Source organism: Castanea sativa, chromosome 3, assembly GCF_040712315.1.
Source record: "Castanea sativa cultivar Marrone di Chiusa Pesio chromosome 3, ASM4071231v1".
Taxonomy (NCBI): domain Eukaryota; kingdom Viridiplantae; phylum Streptophyta; class Magnoliopsida; order Fagales; family Fagaceae; genus Castanea; species Castanea sativa.
In genome coordinates, this window is record NC_134015.1 from 25,059,017 (window position 1) to 25,079,276 (window position 20,260).

General features: G+C 37.1%; 1 protein-coding gene across 1 annotated transcript in view; it reads left to right on the forward strand.

Moving 5' to 3' along the window:
• The window catches only part of LOC142629768 (THO complex subunit 2), a 55,004-nt gene that overhangs the window by 29,075 nt on the left and 5,669 nt on the right, over nucleotides 1-20,260 (forward strand). Inside the window, exons 14-26 of the mRNA XM_075803805.1 lie at nucleotides 73-283; nucleotides 403-645; nucleotides 736-816; nucleotides 910-1,029; nucleotides 1,138-1,197; nucleotides 7,260-7,387; nucleotides 11,319-11,415; nucleotides 11,506-11,634; nucleotides 14,313-14,416; nucleotides 16,514-16,694; nucleotides 16,873-17,054; nucleotides 17,351-17,957; nucleotides 18,159-18,263. Of these exons, the coding sequence (XP_075659920.1) occupies nucleotides 73-283; nucleotides 403-645; nucleotides 736-816; nucleotides 910-1,029; nucleotides 1,138-1,197; nucleotides 7,260-7,387; nucleotides 11,319-11,415; nucleotides 11,506-11,634; nucleotides 14,313-14,416; nucleotides 16,514-16,694; nucleotides 16,873-17,054; nucleotides 17,351-17,957; nucleotides 18,159-18,263 (2,248 nt within the window). The remainder of the gene's footprint in view (nucleotides 1-72; nucleotides 284-402; nucleotides 646-735; nucleotides 817-909; nucleotides 1,030-1,137; nucleotides 1,198-7,259; nucleotides 7,388-11,318; nucleotides 11,416-11,505; nucleotides 11,635-14,312; nucleotides 14,417-16,513; nucleotides 16,695-16,872; nucleotides 17,055-17,350; nucleotides 17,958-18,158; nucleotides 18,264-20,260) is intronic.

Genomic DNA, 20,260 nt, shown 5'->3' on the forward strand with positions numbered 1-20,260 from the left:
GGTAACCATTAGCTTGTGATGGTAGTGCATCTACATTGGTAACATCAATAAACCTGTGCTGAATCTATCCAGGCTTATTGAAAAATCAATCTCTTCGGCATATGACATTGTCCATCAAGCACATTTCCAAAGCTTTGGGTCTTCTTTGGGAGCCAGCATTGATGCTATGGATGTAGCAAATTCATCAGTTCGTGGGTCTTTTGTTGATCTTCCTAGTGAGCTATTCCAGATGCTTTCTTGTGCTGGACCTTACCTATACCGTGATACTCTATTGCTTCAGAAGGTATGCTTTGTTATTTATTTATATTTTTAATTCTAATGTTATGATAACTGTATTTTTCATATATTTTTCTTACTCTTTGAGCTGATAGTGATTGCCCATCTCTTTTATTTCATGAATAGGTATGTAGAGTATTGAGAGGCTACTACTTGTCTGCAGTAGAGCGTGTAGGTAATAGTGATGGAGTACTGAATCCTGAAATTGTTATTGGTGGGAATCGAGATCCCCGTCTGCACCTGAAACAAGCTAGGTCAAGGATAGAGGAAGCCCTAGGAACATGTCTACTTCCTTCTTTACAATTGATCCCTGCAAATCCAGCGGTTGGCCAAGAGATCTGGGAAGTAATGAATCTCCTTCCATATGAGGTTGGCCTTAACTTCCGTGCTATTTGATTCTTCATTTAAGATTTATTAAGTGTGGTGGAGAATGTTGGTATATAAATCTTGTTTGCTTAGGCGCGGTACCGATTATATGGTGAATGGGAAAAAGATGATGAACAGATTCCTATGGTTTTGTCTGCAAGGCAAACAGCCAAGGTATAAATAATTATTTTTTCAGTTGAGTTCTTGTCTTGTCTTTCAAGCTTGATGCCTTACAGGTGTCATTTTCCATGCCATGTTGCTTTACAGTTGGACACTAGAAGAATTTTGAAAAGGCTTGCAAAGGAAAATTTAAAGCAACTGGGCCGGATGGTTGCAAAACTAGCTCATGCCAATCCAATGACGGTACTTAGAACAATTGTTCATCAGGTATTATCTCATTTGGCAGTACCTCTTTGAATTGTCTTGCTGCTCAGTAGTCAGTACTTTATATAAGAATTAAATTAATGTCTTAATGTCTTAATCTGTGATGTGTAGATTGAGGCCTACAGGGATATGATCACTCCTGTAGTAGATGCATTCAAGTATTTGACCCAGGTGAGAATTTTCTTTGGCATTGTACCTCATGATTTCCTTTGTTCATCTTCTTTTATTTTTCGTGATTCTGAAGAAATCTTGTTTATTTGTGTGGTAGAGTAGGTCTATTTGAAGTGTTTTCTTTTGATTAGTACTAATATTTTATTCATAAAATAGATTATTTCATGGGCAGTGTGTATAAGCTTAGTGGGCAGTGTGTATAAGCTTTTGTCTAAGGTTTTGGCAAATAGATTGAGGCGGGTGCTGGATAAACTTATTTTTGAGTCGCAGAATTCTTTTGTTGGTGGCAGACAGATTTTGGATTCAGTGCTTATTGCTAATGAATGCTTATACAATAGACTGAAATGTCATACTCCGGGGGTGGTGTGTAAGTTAGACATTGAGAAAGCATATGATCATGTGAATTGGGACACTTTGTTTTATCTGTTGGAGAGGATGGGCTTTGGGGGTAGATGGAGGAGTTGGCTCAAGACTTGTGTCACTACTATTCGCTTCTCAGTTTTGGTTAATGGATCTGTTGGTTTCTTTGGTAGCTCTAGAGGTCTTAGAAAAAGTGATCCTTTGTCTCCCCTTCTCTTTCTTTTGATCATAGAGGTTTTAAGTCGTATCTTGAAGAAAACTGAGGAAGGAGGTTTCATTCAGGGTTTTCATGCGGGTCCTAGTATTTCTATTGGTATCCGTATTTCTCACATTTTATTTGTTGATGATACCATTCTTTTCTGTGATACCTCTAGAGAGCATATTCTTTCTATTAGGCTGGTTTTGACTTGTTTTCAAGCTTTTACTGGTTTGAAGGTGAATGTGGGGAAAAGTGAAATTGTCCCTATTGGGGAGGTGAGTAACATTCAGACTTTGGCTAATATTCTTCAATGCAGGGTGGGCAGTTTGCTTATGCTTTACTTGGGTATGTCATTGGGAACCTTGTATAAATCAACCTCTATATGGAATCCGATCCTTGAGAGGATGGAAAAGTAGCTTTCAGGCTAGAAGCGGCTTTATTTGTCAAAGGGCGGTAGATTCACTTTGCTGAAAAATACCCTTTCAAGCCTTCCGACTTATTACCTTTCCCTTTTTACTATCCCTAAAGCTGTGGCTACTAGATTGGAACGCATTCAAAGGACCTTCTTGTGGGGTTTGTCAGTAGAGTGTTTCAAATATCTTTTGGTGGCTTGGGAAAAGGTTTGCCTATTGCGTGAGTTGGGTGGGTTGGGAAGTCGGAATTTGGCGTCTATTAATCAGACCCTACTTGGGAAATGGCTCTGGAGGTATGGCCATGAAACCACTCATCTGTGGCGAAGGGTCATAGCCATGAAATATGAGGATGGAAAAGGGGGTTGGTGCACTAGAGCTAGTAGAAGGGCTCATGGTTGTGGGTTATGGCGGAGTATTAGTGAAGGGTGGGATACTTTCGCTAAGTATTTCTCCTTTGTGGTAGGAGATGATTCTCGTATTCTGTTTTGGCATGATAAGTGGATTGGGGATGTTTCTCTTAAAATTCTTTATCCTTAGTTATTTTTGTGCTCAGCCAATAAGGAGGCTTGTATTTCTGAAGTGTTAAGCCTTCCAGTGGGTGATAATGACAAAGTGTGGAGTTTAAGATTTTATAGGGAATTCAATGATTGGGAGTTAGCGGCTTCCTACTCCCTACTTCATTTCATCCAAACCCGAATTCCAAGGGGTGGAGGGTGTGACAGGCTTTGTTGGGATCTTAATAGAAGTGGGAAGTTCGATATTCAGTCTTTTTATCATAAGATTCGAAATGCAGCTCCTTTCACTTTCCCTTAGAAGGGCATTTGGAAAGCTAAGGTTCCTAAAAGGGTGGCTTTTTTCATGTGGACAACAGCTTATGGCCAGATTCTTACCATGGATAACCTTATGCTTCGTGGTCGCTCTTTGGCGAATTGTTGTTGTATGTGCTGTTGTAATGCAGAATCTGCGGATTACCTGTTACTTTTTTGTCCGATAGCTCATTCTTTGTGGATGTATATGCTTCGGCTGTTTTGGATCGATTAGGTCATGCCAGGTTTAGTTGTGGACTTATTATTTTGTTGGTATAATTGGCTTAGGAAGCATATTTTTGATATTTGGAATTTGGTTCCAGGCTGTTTATTGTGGATCATTTGGACCGAACAGAATCGGCGGTCTTTTGAGGATGAGGGGAAAACTGTGGTTCAGTTATTAGAGCTTTGCCAACAGACTCTCTTTGATTGGTCTCGTTGTTGGGGTTTCTCGGATTGTTCTACCCTTATGGATTTTCTTTCGTCTATTAGAATAGATTAGGGGTTGCTTCTGCCTTTTTGTTCCTTTTTCCTTTGTTCACTACCGTGAACTCCTTGTATTGTTCTTGCTTTTCTTTTATTAATAATATTCTCTTCTTACTAATAAATTTTTTTTTTTTTTGATCCAGTCACTGCATTGACTAAATTTGTTGTGTTCATGTATCAATTTAATAGTCAAAAGTAACAAAAGCAACAAATTTTTAAATACTTATATGATGATATATATGTTCTATTCATATCACTTCTCCCTCCCCTCCCCCCTCTTCTATTTCCATTTCTCTCCCTTGGTATATAAAAATTTGTTGTTTCTATTACTTTTTGATTATTGAATTGATGCATGAACACAACAAATTTACTCAATGTAATGACTGGATCAGAATTCTGTTGACCAGAGTCATCTACTATGGTTATCAGTTCTTGATGCAATTAAAATTGTTGAGCATATTGTGGCGGTGAAAAGAGTAGGTGCGAAGGGACTGATGTACATTGGTTTTCGTTTAAAATTTCAATATGTTTGACCAGATTTGTTGGAGGAGAAAATCCCACACTAATAATTTCTTTGTTTTCTGTCTTTTGGGGCTTGCATCTAGACCCCAGAGCTTCTTGTCGTCAATCCTTGCCTGCTGATAATTGCAGGAGAGTGATTTGAAACTGGGCTGGTAGGTTTCATCCAAAAGCCTTATTTTAATACCTCGCTCGATTTTTTTGGTATCAGAGCAAACTCTGATCTGCCACAATTTTGTTACTCAAGAGTCTCCACGAAAACAATCCCACCCAATCCTTCAATCATCATCACCCTACCCGGTAAAACGCAATTATCGACATCTAGATCTCAATGGCACTCCAAACACCTAAATTGTCAAACCACAGCCATTACAAGTTACAACACAACATCTTCCCCCCCTTCTTCCCCTAACAATAATCTAGAACTAAAAAACTATTTGTAATTACTTGTCAAAAAAAAAGAACTAAAAAAACTAGACTACTGACACCATCGATGGCCATGTGTAGTCACTGTTGTCATAGCCAAAACAACTCAATCCCTTGACCATAAACACTGCAAACAGAATCCCAAAAAAAAAAAAATCATTGGTATCATCAGTTTTGTGAATGCCTTACTAAAATTAGTGTTTGATCTCAGCCTTTGTCCCTGTCTTGCCTCTAGTCTTCAAGCCTCGCATTGTTGACAGAAGTGTGCTAGAATGCACAAGGCTATGGTGTGCCGTGTGCAATCGCAATTGCTAGCCAAGCCACACTGTTGCAACCCTGTCAGAAGCCTTCCCTCTTGCGCAGTGCCTTGGATTGAGCCTTGACCTCTGCTTGGACTCTTGCATGGATCCATTGGGTCAACCTGGACCCATTTTGTAATGTTAAAAATATACAAATTTTTTAAAACCTCACTTTTTCTAGGTACCACTGTATTTTTATCTAACTTTTTTTTTTAAGCTCAATGAACCAATGAAAATGAGCAATACCAAGCCAATCTGCAACATAGTTTGAATTTGCAAGTCTTACCCAATCAACTCATGGTCCTACCTACAAATATAATATAGAGGGCTATTATTTAGTGTTCAAACAGCACATGGAACGTGTGGTACTTCCCTTTATTTGGTGGAGTTGTGGCAACAACTTCCTTAGTGGGCTGGCTCTATTTGCTATGGCCAGGTTGGCAAACCTCCTAGCCCACTGTACAGTGTTAATATTAGAGGTACATATGTTTGATAGTCATCAAGACTCGTGAGTTTTCAGCAGTTGGTTGTATGAGATGGACCAATGCTTTATCTATACAAAATTATCTTTTTTATCAAAAAAAAAAAAGTTCTTTGAACAAGTAGGTTTATCAAATAACAAGGCGAAGTTCGCCAAAATGAAATTCATAGCTAGAGTTAATGGAATACTGGAAGGGTATTGAGAACCCTTGCCTTCAATTGGATAAGCCTGCAATTAGGGGTGGCAAAGTAAGCCCAAACCCATTTGCCCACCCAAACCCGCCCACTCTAATTGAACCCAAACCCACCCAATTATTAGTTGGGTTAAATGGGCATCAACCCAATTAAACCAGTGATTATTGGGTTTTAACTAAAAACCCATTGAACCCAAAAACAATATACCCAAATTCAACCCAGCCTTTCCCATAAAAAAAAAAAAAAATTTCTCAATTTTAAAATCCATTCATTTTCTTGTCCTTTCTTGCCTTTTCTCGCACAAAGAAAATTTGTCATTTCCTTTTCTCTCACTTTCTTGGCAACCAAACAATAGCACTCAAATACTCTCTGAAAATCCAGAAAAAATCCGAGCAAAATAGAGTAAGTGTCTCAGAAAATCTCGATACATCTTTTTATCTTCAACCTCAAGCTGAAATCTAAAACTCCTTTGTAAACCCATACCCACATCAAGCACTATCTGAAATACTGTCAAAGAATTCATCGCTCGCATCGTCATCAAGTGTACCCACCTTCCCAACACCAATCAGTTCAGCCCGAAGGTCTCCCCTCTCGCTTGAATCTCTTCATTTCTTCTTCACTTCGAACTCGCGGTTTCTTTTTTTACCCATTATAATTGGGTTGGGTTGAGTTTGGGTTAGAAGTAATTAGTTAAGTGGGTTTTAATGGGTGAATGAGTTTTATATACCTAACCCAATTATGCCCCAACTTAAACCCACCCATTTGATACCCCTACCTGCAATTATTGATTGTGAAGAATTGAAAGAAAACCTTAGAAAGAAATATCCTATTGAAGGAATTATCTTCCAAAATCTCATCAGATGATTTTTTAGATCAAAGAAATAGTCTGAGGTAAGGGAACAAACAGCTAGTAGCGCAAAACAAGATGTGTATTTGCGTAGTTTCTAGTCATAAGTCCACTCTAGCATAGCAAGCCATGGGATAAACCTTAAAAAATCTGGCAAAATCCTTTCAAGGCCTGTCTGCAAGGTTCCCAAAAATTAATACCCTTCTTGAGTCATTGGAGTTTTTAAGGACAACAGGTTGCAATAAATATTGCTTCGACATTCATGCATCAAGAACTTACTGTAGAACCTAAACAACAAGGTGAAATATTTGAACCATATGTAGTAACACCTTTAAAAAAGTCATAGATGTTGCTTACCACTTAGAAAGAGGATTTTTCACTACTTGATGAGGAGAAAGTTCAACAAGAGTGCAAAAATTCATAGGTACACTTGTGAAAAGTGAGTTTTATGCATCTTCTTTTTTATAAGCCCTTTATTGTGCATGAAGTGATAAATTTTGATGATTGGAAATGTTTGATGCAATAGTACTTTATGTGGGTCAAGATTAGGCTATATTGTTTTACACATTGATTCCTCCGATTGATTTTATAATTTTAGACAAATTTAATGACATTGTGGAACAGAAAGTTTCTTTGTTCTTAGTGTTGTCTAAGGTATTTCACGAGTTGGTACTTATTTCATGGGAAAAAGTTCCTGTCCTTGAACACTTTGAGGATGAGCTTTCTCCAACCTGGGGATAATGATGCGGGTTGCACAAGACAGTTTTGTTTTGATTTAATTTTGAGTTCAATTTGTTTTTGAAAAAATAACACTTTTTGTTGTACTTGGAATGATTTGTTTGAACTTCCTCCTTTTTTTTTTTTCAAATGAGAAAAATATATATATTTTTCCAACTAAGACTATATTTCCCAGTATTTGGGATCTTTTATGTCATCTGACTGTGTAGTTCAAGTATCCCTTGTATTTGATCAATAAATATTTTTCCCAGTATTTTTTGTTGATCCTATTTAAATGCTTACTTATATGCACAGCTCGAGTATGATGTTTTGGAATACGTTGTGATTGAGCGTTTGGCACAAGGTGGGCGTGATAAACTAAAGGATGATGGCCTAAATTTGTCAGACTGGCTTCAATCTTTGGCTTCATTTTGGGGTCACCTGTACGTATCAATATTTTATTTTTGCCCTTGATTTATTTATTCATATATTTGTGAGTCATTTGTTTTCTATATGTTGTCATATTGGCATTGTAATAAGTATCAGCACTTTCATTTTCAGTAGGTGTCAATCTAAATCGTTGATTTCATTTTTTCATTTTTTTGGGCATGTAGTGCTAACCCATCTTAGGTTGTGTAGGGGGGTGGGGGTGTTATTTCTTACGTTTGTATTGACTGTCAAGTGATTTTTGGTCATTTATTTTATGAGTTTTGACTGACCTGCATTAGAATCATTAATGAACGTTTACCCCATATTGTAGAATTTAGATGTATCCTGGGATGCTTTACGTAAGTTTCCGGGTTGCAGATTAACCGTCACAAAAGCTTGCTGACTGGAGCTGGGGATGTTGTGACATTGCCAAAATACTATGTGCCTGACTTGTGAGGCCAGGACAGTTCCAACAAGTTGGCTTGCCAATAGGCAGGCATACTCAGAAAATCGTATGAGATTTGATGACAGAGTCAGAATTACAAAAAGAGATGCACATTACAAGGGAAGGGCTGGTCAGGATTACCCTGTTATTGGTTTTCTTTATTAGCTTTTTCAACTTTGGTATATTGGGGATTGGAAAGTGAGAAAACACTTGTTATATTTTTCAAATGAGGTGTAAAGATGCATCAGACCCACTGGGTGAGAGAAATTTCATTGGAATCAAAATAAGTTGTCTTCTGGGTCTTGAGTCCTTGATTCTTGCACGATTTCAAAAGCTTGGTGTCATTTACAAGATTGTTAGCTTATAGAAACGGAATGTGGAGAGCTTGTCAGTACATGAAGGAAAGAAGTTGGGGCTATCTGAGTTCATGTTTTGGTGTTGTTTACAATGATCATTAGCTTATAAAAAAAGGTGGTGGAGAGCTTGTTAATACACAAAGGAAAGAAGTTGGGGCTATCTGAGTTCATGTTCACACTGAATGGTGTTCTGGGGTGTGGTAATAACAATTTCAATGATTTTGGAGAGGTGTGAAATTGAGGGTTGAAGGATTAGATGGGGTAAATTTCTTGAAGTGCTCAATACTGTACTGCTCATTGTGGAGCTCTGTAAATTGATTTTTATCTTCAGCGGACTTCTAAATATTAGGAATTTTGGTGATTTGTTTATTGGTCTGATGAAGTGCATGGTTCCGTGTGGAAGTTGAAGATAAGATGCATTTGGTTCTCTGTATTGCAGATCCTAGTCAGAATTCTCTTTCGCCTTGTGCTCCTTCCTGTTTCTAATTGTTTGTTTCTCTGCATGACGCTGTTCAAAGATTCCAGAGAGTGTAGATTTCCGGTTTGATCAGCTGTTCTCTGTAATATTTTTTTCCCATAGATGAGCCAGAGGAGTTTTCTTTGATAAAAAATGAACCCTATGTAAGAGGAGGCACTATCAACTGAACACTTTATTGTTCTTCCATCGGCATTGGCTGGGTCTGAAGATAGTTTTATGTTATAGTTCAGGATGTCATGGGTTCTTCATGATTTTGTAGCCCTTTCATTCTGCGTACTCCTGCCTTATAATAGAGAGAGGACGTACAAGATTACTTCTTAACAAAGGAGATATAGAATGTAGAAAGATCAACTGATCTACTGAAGTAAATCTCAGCAATTATGGAGGCAACAATCAGAGTTTTACAGGTTGAAAAGTTCTTATAGAGCTTCATCTGTGAAAGTTCTCAAGGAATTTGGGGCTGTTGTACAATTACCAGGAAATTTTTTATGGACAGAGAATTGAAAAGTTCTCTTCCTTTTTTTTTTTTGGGGAGGGGGGGCGGGGAGGAGGGGTGTTGTAGGAATTCATTTTCTGTACATATCTGGATTGTGTGAGAAAGATGGTAGATATTATTTATGGCTAACAAAGAAGCAGCTTGGTTCAAAATCTCTTTTTTTCTTGCATATGTAATTTAACTTCTGCTGAATGGGGTTCTATAAGGGTTATTTTATTTTATTATTATAACTGAATCTATTTATAAGAAATTATATTTTTTGTTGATAATTTAACGATTACAACAAGTGGGGAGGGGGGATTGGAACTCTGGTTCTCCTCACTAAAGAGACCAGGGAATGCTACTGAACTACAAGGCTCTTGACATCTATATGTGAGATCCTTTTGTCGCATAATAACTAAGTTCCTCTAAACTTGATTTATTTCTGTAGTTTCTTTGTTGCGCTTTCCTAATAGAATAGATTTCTTCTTTTATACAATTGTTGTTATATCAAACTGTGTTATGGAACTACCGGGTGGAAGGATTGGCTGATTTTGTGAATGGATTGAATTTGGCAGTCTCATTTTTCTGTTAGGTCATTTTGTGCTATGAACATGACCATGTTCGAAAAAGAAACAATGTGATTTGAGTTTTCTACTAAGTTAAATAATTTTTGTGGGAAATTACACTTTACTCTCCTAAACTATATCCCCTTTTACACACCCACCTAAACTATGAGAATGCACAATTTAACCCCCCCCCCCTCCCCTAAACTAGTACCCGCGTTACACTTGCCCCCCTAAACTATAAGAGTGCACACTTAACCCCCCAAACTATTACTTGTACAACACGTTGCGCCCCATCCCATGGATAGTAGTTTAGGGAAGTGAGTGTGCATTCTCATAGTTTAGGGGGGTGTTTGTAAAAGGGGTCATAGTTAGGGGGTTAAGTGTAGAAGGGAGTATAGTTTAGGGGGGTAAATTTTAATTTCACCTAATTTTTGTGGATCCACCATGAATTTACCTTATCAGAGCAAACGTGTTGCTCAATTTAATACTGCTCCATTCTGAATATCTGACCGCTGTAATTGACTTGAACGAAGTTTGTTTACCTTTTTATTTGAATGTGTTGATACTTGTCTTTGATGTAGGATATCATATGTTCTAGGGTCCAATATAAGAAAAATTGTTAACATTGAATATATGAGATATCTCTAGCTAGTCATTTACCATTTGGGGAAGAAAATAGATTTATTGTGAAACATTTTATCTTTTGGCACTGGATCCCTTTGTTTTCTGTTTTATCAATGTGCCATTACAATTTTTGGAAAGGAATTACCTGATTGAAAGTTGCTGAATATGTTTCTAATTCTAATAACTAATTCTAATTCTGATGGTGCATCATCCATTGACTTGTAGAGTATGCAGATGTGTGTGTATATATATATATATATTCCATTTTATAAATTAGATGTAAAAGCTGCCCTTTGGGGACTTACGTAAAAATTAATCTAGAACTGAAAAATGGGTGGAGAAATTAATAGGTGGCTTTGGAAAGAGATATCTCACCCTTGTTTAACATGTTCCATATTGTTCCTTTGTGTGCACTAAGGGACATCTTTTTGAAGTTGGCTACGTTGATTGCAACTTTGAGAAAAAAAAAAGGAAGTTTATAGTCTTGAGAAACAGGAATCCTCTCCATCTCCATTATGATTTTTTTCCTTGATGTCCTCGGTAATTTCCTTGCTAAGCATCTGTAAAAGGCTTGTTTTGACAGTTGGCTAAATAAGTCTGCAGTTTTAAGTGTCAGATTTCTTGTGCTGCCTCTGAGAAGGGCAAAAAATGTAAATTGAAGAATAATCAAATAGGGCCTTCTCCATTAGTCGTTAATAAGTTTTCTTGCTATTGACCAAGTGGTCTTTTGTTAAAAGCTTGTCTCCGACAATTGGCTAGATAAGAATGAAATTGTCAGGGTGCTAGAGTTCTGACACTGCTTGAGGGCACGCTATTCTCTGCTATTGGAAACCTTTGATGATTTAACTCTACATTTTCCACTGGTTTTCTTTCTTTTATCTCCTTCCATGCACCTTTGCTTAAAATGTTTCTAAGGAAAATTAGAACCCAACTGCAACTTTCTATAAAGCAACCAAATGAAGTAGCTTAATTTACTAATATGTTATCATCTTATATAGGTGTAAGAAGTATCCATCCATGGAATTGAGGGGTCTTTTCCAGTATCTTGTGAACCAGTTAAAGAAGGGGCTAGGAATTGAGCTTGTTCTCTTGCAGGTACTTTTGAAGTCTGAAAGTTGTGCCATTTTTGACATGTAAATAGTCCCAACACTATTAGTTATTGACTGGAGTTCTATGATATAACAGGAGCTTATTCAACAAATGGCAAATGTCCAGTATACAGAGAACCTGACTGAAGAACAGCTGGATGCCATGGCGGGTAGTGAGACTCTCCGGTATCAGGCAACTTCTTTTGGAGTAACTCGAAATAACAAGGTACTTTTTATTATATTTTATTGGTTGACCTTAGGTTGTTGCTGACTATTAGCAGCTGCATTATAACTTATGTTACCTATAAAAATGGCATTGTATGCTTGTGAATATCTAGGAAGCACGGGTGCGGCGTTTGGGCCGCCGCACCCAAGTCCGATGCAGGGACGCGTAGGCGACGCCGCTGCCTGTGCGTCTGTGCTGCGTCCCCTTTTTTTTTTTTTTTTCGTTTCGCGATAAGCGCTGACTCGGCGCCGAACCGGGCCGATTCACACCGATTCGGGCCAAATCGGATCGTATTGGCTGAATATCGGTGTGTTTCGGCCGGAAAATGAAAAATCGGCGGTAAGGAAAAAAAGATGAAGCTTATACCGAAAATACCACGCCGCTATCGCCGTCACAGTTTCACCGGCCTTAAGCCCTTTCTTCTTCTTCTTCTTCTTCTTTGCTTCTTCGTCTTCTTTCTTTTTTTTCGCCGGAGCCGTGTGTTATGTTCTGTGTCTTTTTGGTTGATAAGTTTTGTTTTGTTTTTATTTTTTTTTTGGAAAAGGATTGTTAAATGCCTTTTTGTTATCAACTGGGCTTTATTTGTCTTGTGTGCCTCTGACCAATCACGTGACTAAGCCCCATCTTTCCTTTCTCTTTCTTTTTTAATGGGAAGCTACACCTATATTAATATTTTTGTCAATAATTCAAGTGTCAACAACTTTTGTGTACTTATTATTATTATTATTATTGTTATTACTATTATTATATAAAAAAGCATGCTTAGCAATGTATAATATATATATATATATATAAATATTTTTAATAATTTTTTAATCGCCGCACCCCGCCGCACCCGCACCCTATTTTTTAAAAAATTGCCGAATCCCGCACCCGCACCTGCACTCGAATTTGAAAACGCAACCGTGCTTCATAGCTTGTGATACAGTTAAATTGAGGAGAATATTTCAGGGATAAAGTGGAAGCTACAAAGGGGCAGATTTGCTGGGTTTCTATTTGCAATTATATTGTTTATTATATTTTAGTTGGGGGCATCGGCAGTATTTGATCAGCTAAACAGATTTGGTTTTTTATTTTTATTTTTTTATTTTTTATTTCCTTGTAATGGAATAGGCTTAGGTGTGTATAGATTATTATTATTTGGTTGTCCGGGGGAGCCCCATAGCGTGCGAAGTCCAATAAATAGAATTTTCTGAATGTTAATATAGTTTTGAAACATAAAAGCCCAAAATTGGATCTTAACTAACAGATTGGAACCCTGTATATGTTCACTTTCTGAGGAACCCTGTGGTATAAGTTTTTGAATCTTGAAATTTAGACATTAAATCCTGGGTGCTACTAAATTGTTTGATGTATCAATATGTGCAAACCTAGTAGTGAAATGTTGACCTTCTTATAATTATATTTGAATGTTTTCGTCATGCATTAATAGGAATTAAAACTGAACATTGAAGGCTTATCCCATCTGTATATATTGATTGGTAAGTTACAAATGCACCTGGTGGCTCTTGAACCCATGGCTTTAAACAGCTTGCTCTTGCAAGGGTAAGGGGTGCTATTTGAGCTAGAGGTCATTAGTGACTTATCTCAGCTATATAGGTTTAGTTACTCCATTTTTGTTATTTTTCTCCCACTTGGGCCATATTCTCTGTGAATTATATAGCTATTAAGCCTCTTGCATAATGTTTCTTCTAGTTCTTGCAATTAGTAAATTTGAACCACAAATTGTATTTATTGTCAATTATAGGTTAATGTTGCATTTTGCCTATCTATTTGATTCCATTTTCCCAAATGAGATTGATGTAGTTATGACCCTCCATTTTCTCCTGCACACCTGCAAATTATCTGGACTACGTCCTACATCTGCTTCCTGTAATTGTAATTTGAAGTTTGCTCGACTAGTTGTATATATAGGTGCTTCTATATGAACTCCAACTAGTTATGTACTTATGTTAATTTGAATTTGGGTTTTACATGTATGCCAATCTTTTGGATACATGCGCATGATAAATGCTGATGTTCTTTGATGCATCTGGAGTTGATTATGGATATTGCATTTTCCAGAACTATTAGATGTAAAACAGATTGATATCTTTCTGCATAGTCACTTCGGAGGTCTGTCCCCCTGCCACTCTCCATCCCAAATAAATGACAGTCAGGGTATAGGCCTTAAGATTGGAAAATTTCATTTAAGTTGATTGGTATTCTTGAATTGTGTATCAATAAGCAGACCTTCTGAGACTGAAGGTTTTACCGTTGTGGTACACTATAATCATCTGCAAAATTACACCAAAAAATTCCAATAAAGCTGGTAGACAAATATACTCCAACAATATTGGTGTCTTGGGCTTACCTATCAAAAGTAAAAAATTAAAATATTGGTGTCTTGGGCTTCGGGACTCACATCTACTGATCCCCTTTTGATGTCTATAAATTCTCCTGTCTGGTACATAATTTTGAGCTTTCTCTGTACCTTTTTGGCTGCTTCGTGCCCCTTTTTGCATGATGTAGTCTTTATTTAATAATTTGTTTTTACTTATAAAAAAGAAAAAGAAAAAGAAATTCTTGGACTGTTAAATTGGCTTTGTGACTTTTCTAGTAGGTAAATCTTCTGTGCATAATATCATGGCGTTTGACACGCTAATTTTAAAGATGTTAACATGTAATTCTCTATGCAGGCATTGATCAAGTCCACTAACAGGCTACGGGACTCATTGCTTCCAAAGGACGAACCAAAGCTGGCTGTTCCTCTTTTGTTACTTATTGCTCAACATCGTTCTTTGTAAGCTTTAGAACTCTAATTGTTATATATTCTTTTTTTATTATTATTTATTTTTGGGATACATTGTTCAAAACAAAATACCAAGTATCAAGGATTGTATAGTTTATGACAAGAGGGATAAAAAGTAGCCAAAACTAATATGGTACACTTTAAAAGAAGTTGTTTATTCACCATTTGAAACCACATAGGACCTGCTACATCATTGAGACTTTGAATATCTTTGATGACTGGTTCCATTTCCCATTTGGAAGTTTGTCTTCCATTGCAGATTGTACATACTTCTGCACTTGTAGTGAAGATAATTGGTGCCTCTCATGCCTAGTGATTTTAGTGAGATTAGAGTTTCTCAAATGGCCTTACAGATGGCAGTACTTTATTGAGTAGTCCGGCTATAACAGTCATTAACTATGACTTTCCCCTGCTGTTTGTACATCTGACAGCAGCGCCTCTCCATTGAGAATGGTTGCTTTTGCTACATGAACCATCGAAAATGCTTGTCAGCCATTAAAGAAAGAAAACTGATTCCACTTCTTTCCATGGTGTTTGACTCTATAGAGCTCTACACCTCTCAACAAGGAGCTAAGAATTTTGGTTAAAGAACACTACTGGCGTAGGCTGAATTCCTTCATAGACTACTTTGGACTATGTTTCTATGAACTCAGATTGCCCACAATATGGCTGTGAATGTGGCTGTAAACTGAGACCTGATGTCTAGGTTTTCAGAAATTTGTCCCGCTAAGAAACAAGCCAGGAGCAAATTGTGTTTCAGAGCTAGACCACACTGCCCTTGCCAGTTCACATCTGGATAATAGGTGTTCCACTGTTTCATCTTCAAGCGCAAGGGACAGAGCATCAGTGATAATATTCTTTTGTCAAGTTCTTTCTTGACTGGAAAGTACTTGTTATGCAGTTTCCAGAAGAATACTACTGACTTTTTTTTTAAGAGAAAGTTAAACCCCCCATAAACTGTTCCAACTCTTGACATTACTTCTACCAGGTTGCTCTTGAGCAACAGGGAATTAGAGGTCAGGCCTTGGTGTGATGGCAAGTACCTTCTATTAAAAGCAACAAGTTGCAGGTTTGAGAATAGGGATAACAAAAAAAAAATTGGGGGGTAAGGCTGCCTACTAATCGTCTCTCCTAGACTCTGTAAAAGTGGGAGCTTTGTGTAGTGGGTACAACCTTTTCTTTTTAGCATGTATAACCCATAGGCTTTTCAACTTTTTATTTTTTTGGTAAGCAAGAGATCTTTATTAAAACTGAGAACTACTTCATTCAAACAAGATGAAGTAGCCTAAAAAAGTATGTACAAACAACAGAAAAAAGAAAAAGAAAAAGGGTAATTATGTGCAAGTTAAGAGTCCTGTTTTAGAATGGGTGCATGTTAGTTGATCAGGGATTCCCAATTTAGACAAGCTTAGGATACTATTAGCTGCTTTTGAGTGGTACAACTCTTTACAAGTGCCGTGTCCGTCTAGCAATAGCCAAGAGCCTTGTAGCTCAGCTGATACCTCTTGGTGTTTCTAATAGAGATATCAAGGGTTCAAATCCCTCCTCCCCCATTGTAACTGTCTAACAATAGTTTTATCTATTAAATCACCCAAATTTGAAGGGTGCAGCTGTTGGAATCTGGCAGCTTGAGGTTTTGAATCTTAGTCAGTGTGCATGTGTTACAAGAATAGAGAACCCATTCCCTACCTTCCACTTAGCCTCCGTAAGAACTGACTTTCTGCAGTTCATAATGCTTCTACATTCCCATTATACTTAACCTAATGGTTTGACTGTTCCACATATTTACATATTAGGGGTACAAATTAGCTAGCTTCATCTTAATTTATTCCTAGTGTTTCTTGTAATATATATATATATATATATATATATATATATATATATATGTTATTCATGGATTTTCTTTTCTCTTTTGTCCTTTTCCCTCAATATTTTCTTTCCAGGCGATGGGTTGGTTTTATTTTGTACTTACTGTATACTTTCTGCCTGCCCAAGTTGATTGCCATGAGATTGATTTTATGTCTAGCTCGAGAAAAGGAAATACAAAAGCTACTAAGATTTACTTCCTGATTCTGTTAATTTCTGCAGGGTTGTCATAAATGCAGATGCCCCTTATATAAAGATGGTTAGTGAGCAGTTTGATAGATGCCATGGTACTCTTCTTCAATATGTGGAATTCCTTTGTAGTGCATTGACACCAGCTTCAGCTTATGCTCAAATGATTCCCTCGCTTGATGATCTTGTCCATCTTTACCACCTTGATCCTGAGGTATGTTGATCTTGTCCATCAGAAACTTTTGTTTTCTTATTTTATTTTATTTTTTCTCTCGTCCATATTGCTGTATAAATACCACAATTATTCAAAACAGTTTCCTTGGAGTATTATGTTATTTTTCTGCTTCAGAGTTTGTAACATCCTTATCATGTTTCTCTTTACCCCTGCATAGGTTGCTTTCTTAATATATCGCCCTGTAATGAGACTCTTCAAGTGTCAGGGGAGTTCTGATGTCTTCTGGCCTTTAGACGACAGTGATGCTACAAATATTTCTACTACAATCTTGGATTCTGAACCTACAGAATACTCTGGCAATGTTGTTCTGGATCTTGGCCCCTCGAAGAAGCCTATAATGTAATAATCTCAACCAATGTTATCTTGTTATGCATGCTTTTAAAACTTATATCACAGGACAATTTTTATATTTGGGCCACTGTTGTAGGCTTCAATTATAAACATGTACAAATATATCATATTTGTACGTTAAGCATATGGTCTCTTAATTTACTTGCATTGGTGGCATTACTTGGCATGTCATTTGGAATTTTATATTTTAGATACATTGGAATGCTTTATGTGACCTGTATTTCTTATTACTTCCAACTTTCCTTCTTTTCCTTCCCTCTCAATGGTTGCATCATTCTTTGCAGTTGGTCTGATCTTCTTGATACCGTTAGAACCATGTTGCCTTCAAAAGCCTGGAATAGCCTGTCGCCTGATCTCTATGCTACATTTTGGGGGCTTACTCTCTATGATCTTTACGTTCCTAGAAATCGATATGAGTCTGAAATTTCCAAGCAGCATGCTGCTCTTAAGGCTCTGGAAGAGCTTTCTGATAATTCAAGTTCAGCAATCACCAAAAGGAAGAAAGACAAAGAAAGAATTCAAGAATCTCTAGATCGCCTGACTAGTGAACTCCGTAAGCATGAAGAAAATGTTACATCTGTTCGTAGACGGCTTTCTCATGAAAAAGACAAGTGGTGGAGTTCCTGCCCTGATACTTCGAAGATCAACATGGAGTTCCTTCAACGTTGTATTTTTCCTCGCTGTACTTTCAGTATGCCAGATGCTGTCTATTGTGCCATGTTTGTGCACACTCTTCATTCCCTTGGAACACCATTTTTTAACACAGTGAATCACATTGATGTTCTGATATGTAAAACCTTACAACCTATGATATGCTGCTGTACTGAATATGAAGCGGGTAGACTTGGAAGGTTTCTGTGTGAGACACTAAAGATTGCATACTATTGGAAGGTAAAGTTCTGTTTTGTTTTTGGTTATTTATTTATTTTTCATTTTCTACGAAAGTTAGTTTTGTTTCCTTGGCAATGGTTTTTTGGAAGTTTACAGAATTTCAATAAAGCAATAAAATTTTATTTCACATCCCCCCCACTTTTTTTTGCCCTCAAAATTCTTGTTTTTGACCGGTGCCTTTTCTGTTTTTTGGCATTGCAGAGTGATGAATCTATTTATGAACGTGAGTGTGGAAACATGCCAGGCTTTGCTGTGTATTATAGATATCCAAACAGCCAACGAGTTACATATGGCCAGTTTGTTAGGGTGAGTTTTTCTTGGGAACACATAACTAAACCTTTAGAACCATGTGAATATTACTTCAAATTGGACCTCACATGTGGGCCCATGAAATGTCTTGAATACACAAATTTGTGAAGTAGTAACAAATTAATATTCCGTGGTTGCATCAGATGGTGAGTGTAGTTTTCTCTCATCAATTACTAAAGCTTCTCAATTTGTAAAAGTGAGGATCAGTTGCCTATGTTACTTTTGATTATTTGGCTGATTTTCTTGATTGTTGTAGTTTTCATGCACAGTAGTTTTGTTTTTGCTGTGTCCTTGGCACACTGCCTGTGTGCTTTGGTTCCTTGTGTTATCTTCTTTTTTCTTCAATGAAGTGTTGTTTACTTATTAAAAAAAAAGGGTCAGTGTTGATTTGACTTTTGATCTTAAATTTTGTGCTTTTCTGGATTCACAAGGGAATCATGACTGTCGAGACTGTTTGATTGGTCAGCAGAGCTGGGTGCTTTTAGGTTAAGGTCCCTGAATTATTTATTATACATGATTAGTTAGTAATTAAATTGTGGAAAAGTCTGGGTATTATTGTTAAATCCATTATACTACCTTGGTAAGGATGTATTTTTACTTGACCATAACATTGGAGGGAATTTTAACTACAGATAATTTGAGGAGACAAGGAGATTATAATTGTGGATTGGTGCTGCATGTACAAATCTATCGGTTAGTCTGTGGGTTACCTTGTACAACATTTTATTGTTGCTTGGGAGTTGTGGTCACTAGTGCTTTGTTTATTTGGGGTAGTTGGGTATTGCCGAATTCCTTGATCATCCTTTTTGCTTCTTGGAAAAGGAAGTTTGGCAACACTAATTGTAGGGACGTTTGGGTGGTAGGTCCATTGTATCTAATGTGATGCCTTTGGAGAGAAGGGAATTCCTCGTACTTTTGGAGGGAAAGAGTCAGTGGTGACCCAGCTGAAGTTTCTTTTTCTCAAGGCCGTATTTGAAATTTTGAATGGACAAATCAACAATATTATGCCATTTTCTTTACTTCAGTTCTTGGATATGATATGAAATCCTTGACACTGATTTCTATATTTGTTTCTTTTATGTATGTTTTTTTCTTTTGGCATCTCCTTTGTATACTCCCTTTGTACTAGGGTGAGACATCCTTTGAGCGGTTTTACTCAATTCCAGTTACTTATCGAAAGGATGTCATGTTGTATTTTACACATTAGGGTTAAAATAAGATTATTTTCTCAGGTGTTTGGAGCTGATTGAAGTTAGGAAACAAACCTGTATGTTGATGTTTATGGAATGATTTAAGCTTAGGTTTCCTGGGAGGTTGTCCACACTTTTATTGGGATCTTTTAGGAGGTCTTTTATGATCTAAATTGTGATGAAGATCAAACTAAATTTTGATAAAATTCCTGCTGTAAGTCTGCAACATTGATCCCTTTAAGGTGGTCGGTAATTTTCTATATGCTGCATTTGATAGAGAAGTTCCTGATTGAACTCATTTTCAATCTATTTAATTTCTTTCAGTGATATGCTTTTTTGTGCTGAGCATACCCTCGAGAAACTTTGGATGGGTGAAGTATGGAGTTGGAATGTTGCTGTTTGTGTGTGTGTGTCCAGGCTAATTTGTTTCAAGTGTTTTGTAATTTCCATGATTGGGAATTAGAGGGGCATGGAGACAACTGGATTCATTATTTCTGAAATTCTTCTTTGTGGATGTGTTGATTGTATGACATGGAGACTAATAGCAATGGTTTGCTTAGTGTTTTTTTGTACTATGGGTGCTTGAGAAGTGTTAATATGAGGCATTTCACGTGGAAATGTATTTTGAATAGCAAAGTACCAAAGAAAGTGGTGTTGTTTGTGTGGACTATAGTGTTGGGAAAGATTTTGGGCATCGACAGGCCTATCAAACTAATGGTATCGGTTAATCAGTTCTTTTTGCATCTGTAAGGCCAATGGTGAATCTGTGGATTACCTTTTGCTTCACTACCTGGTTGTCCATGA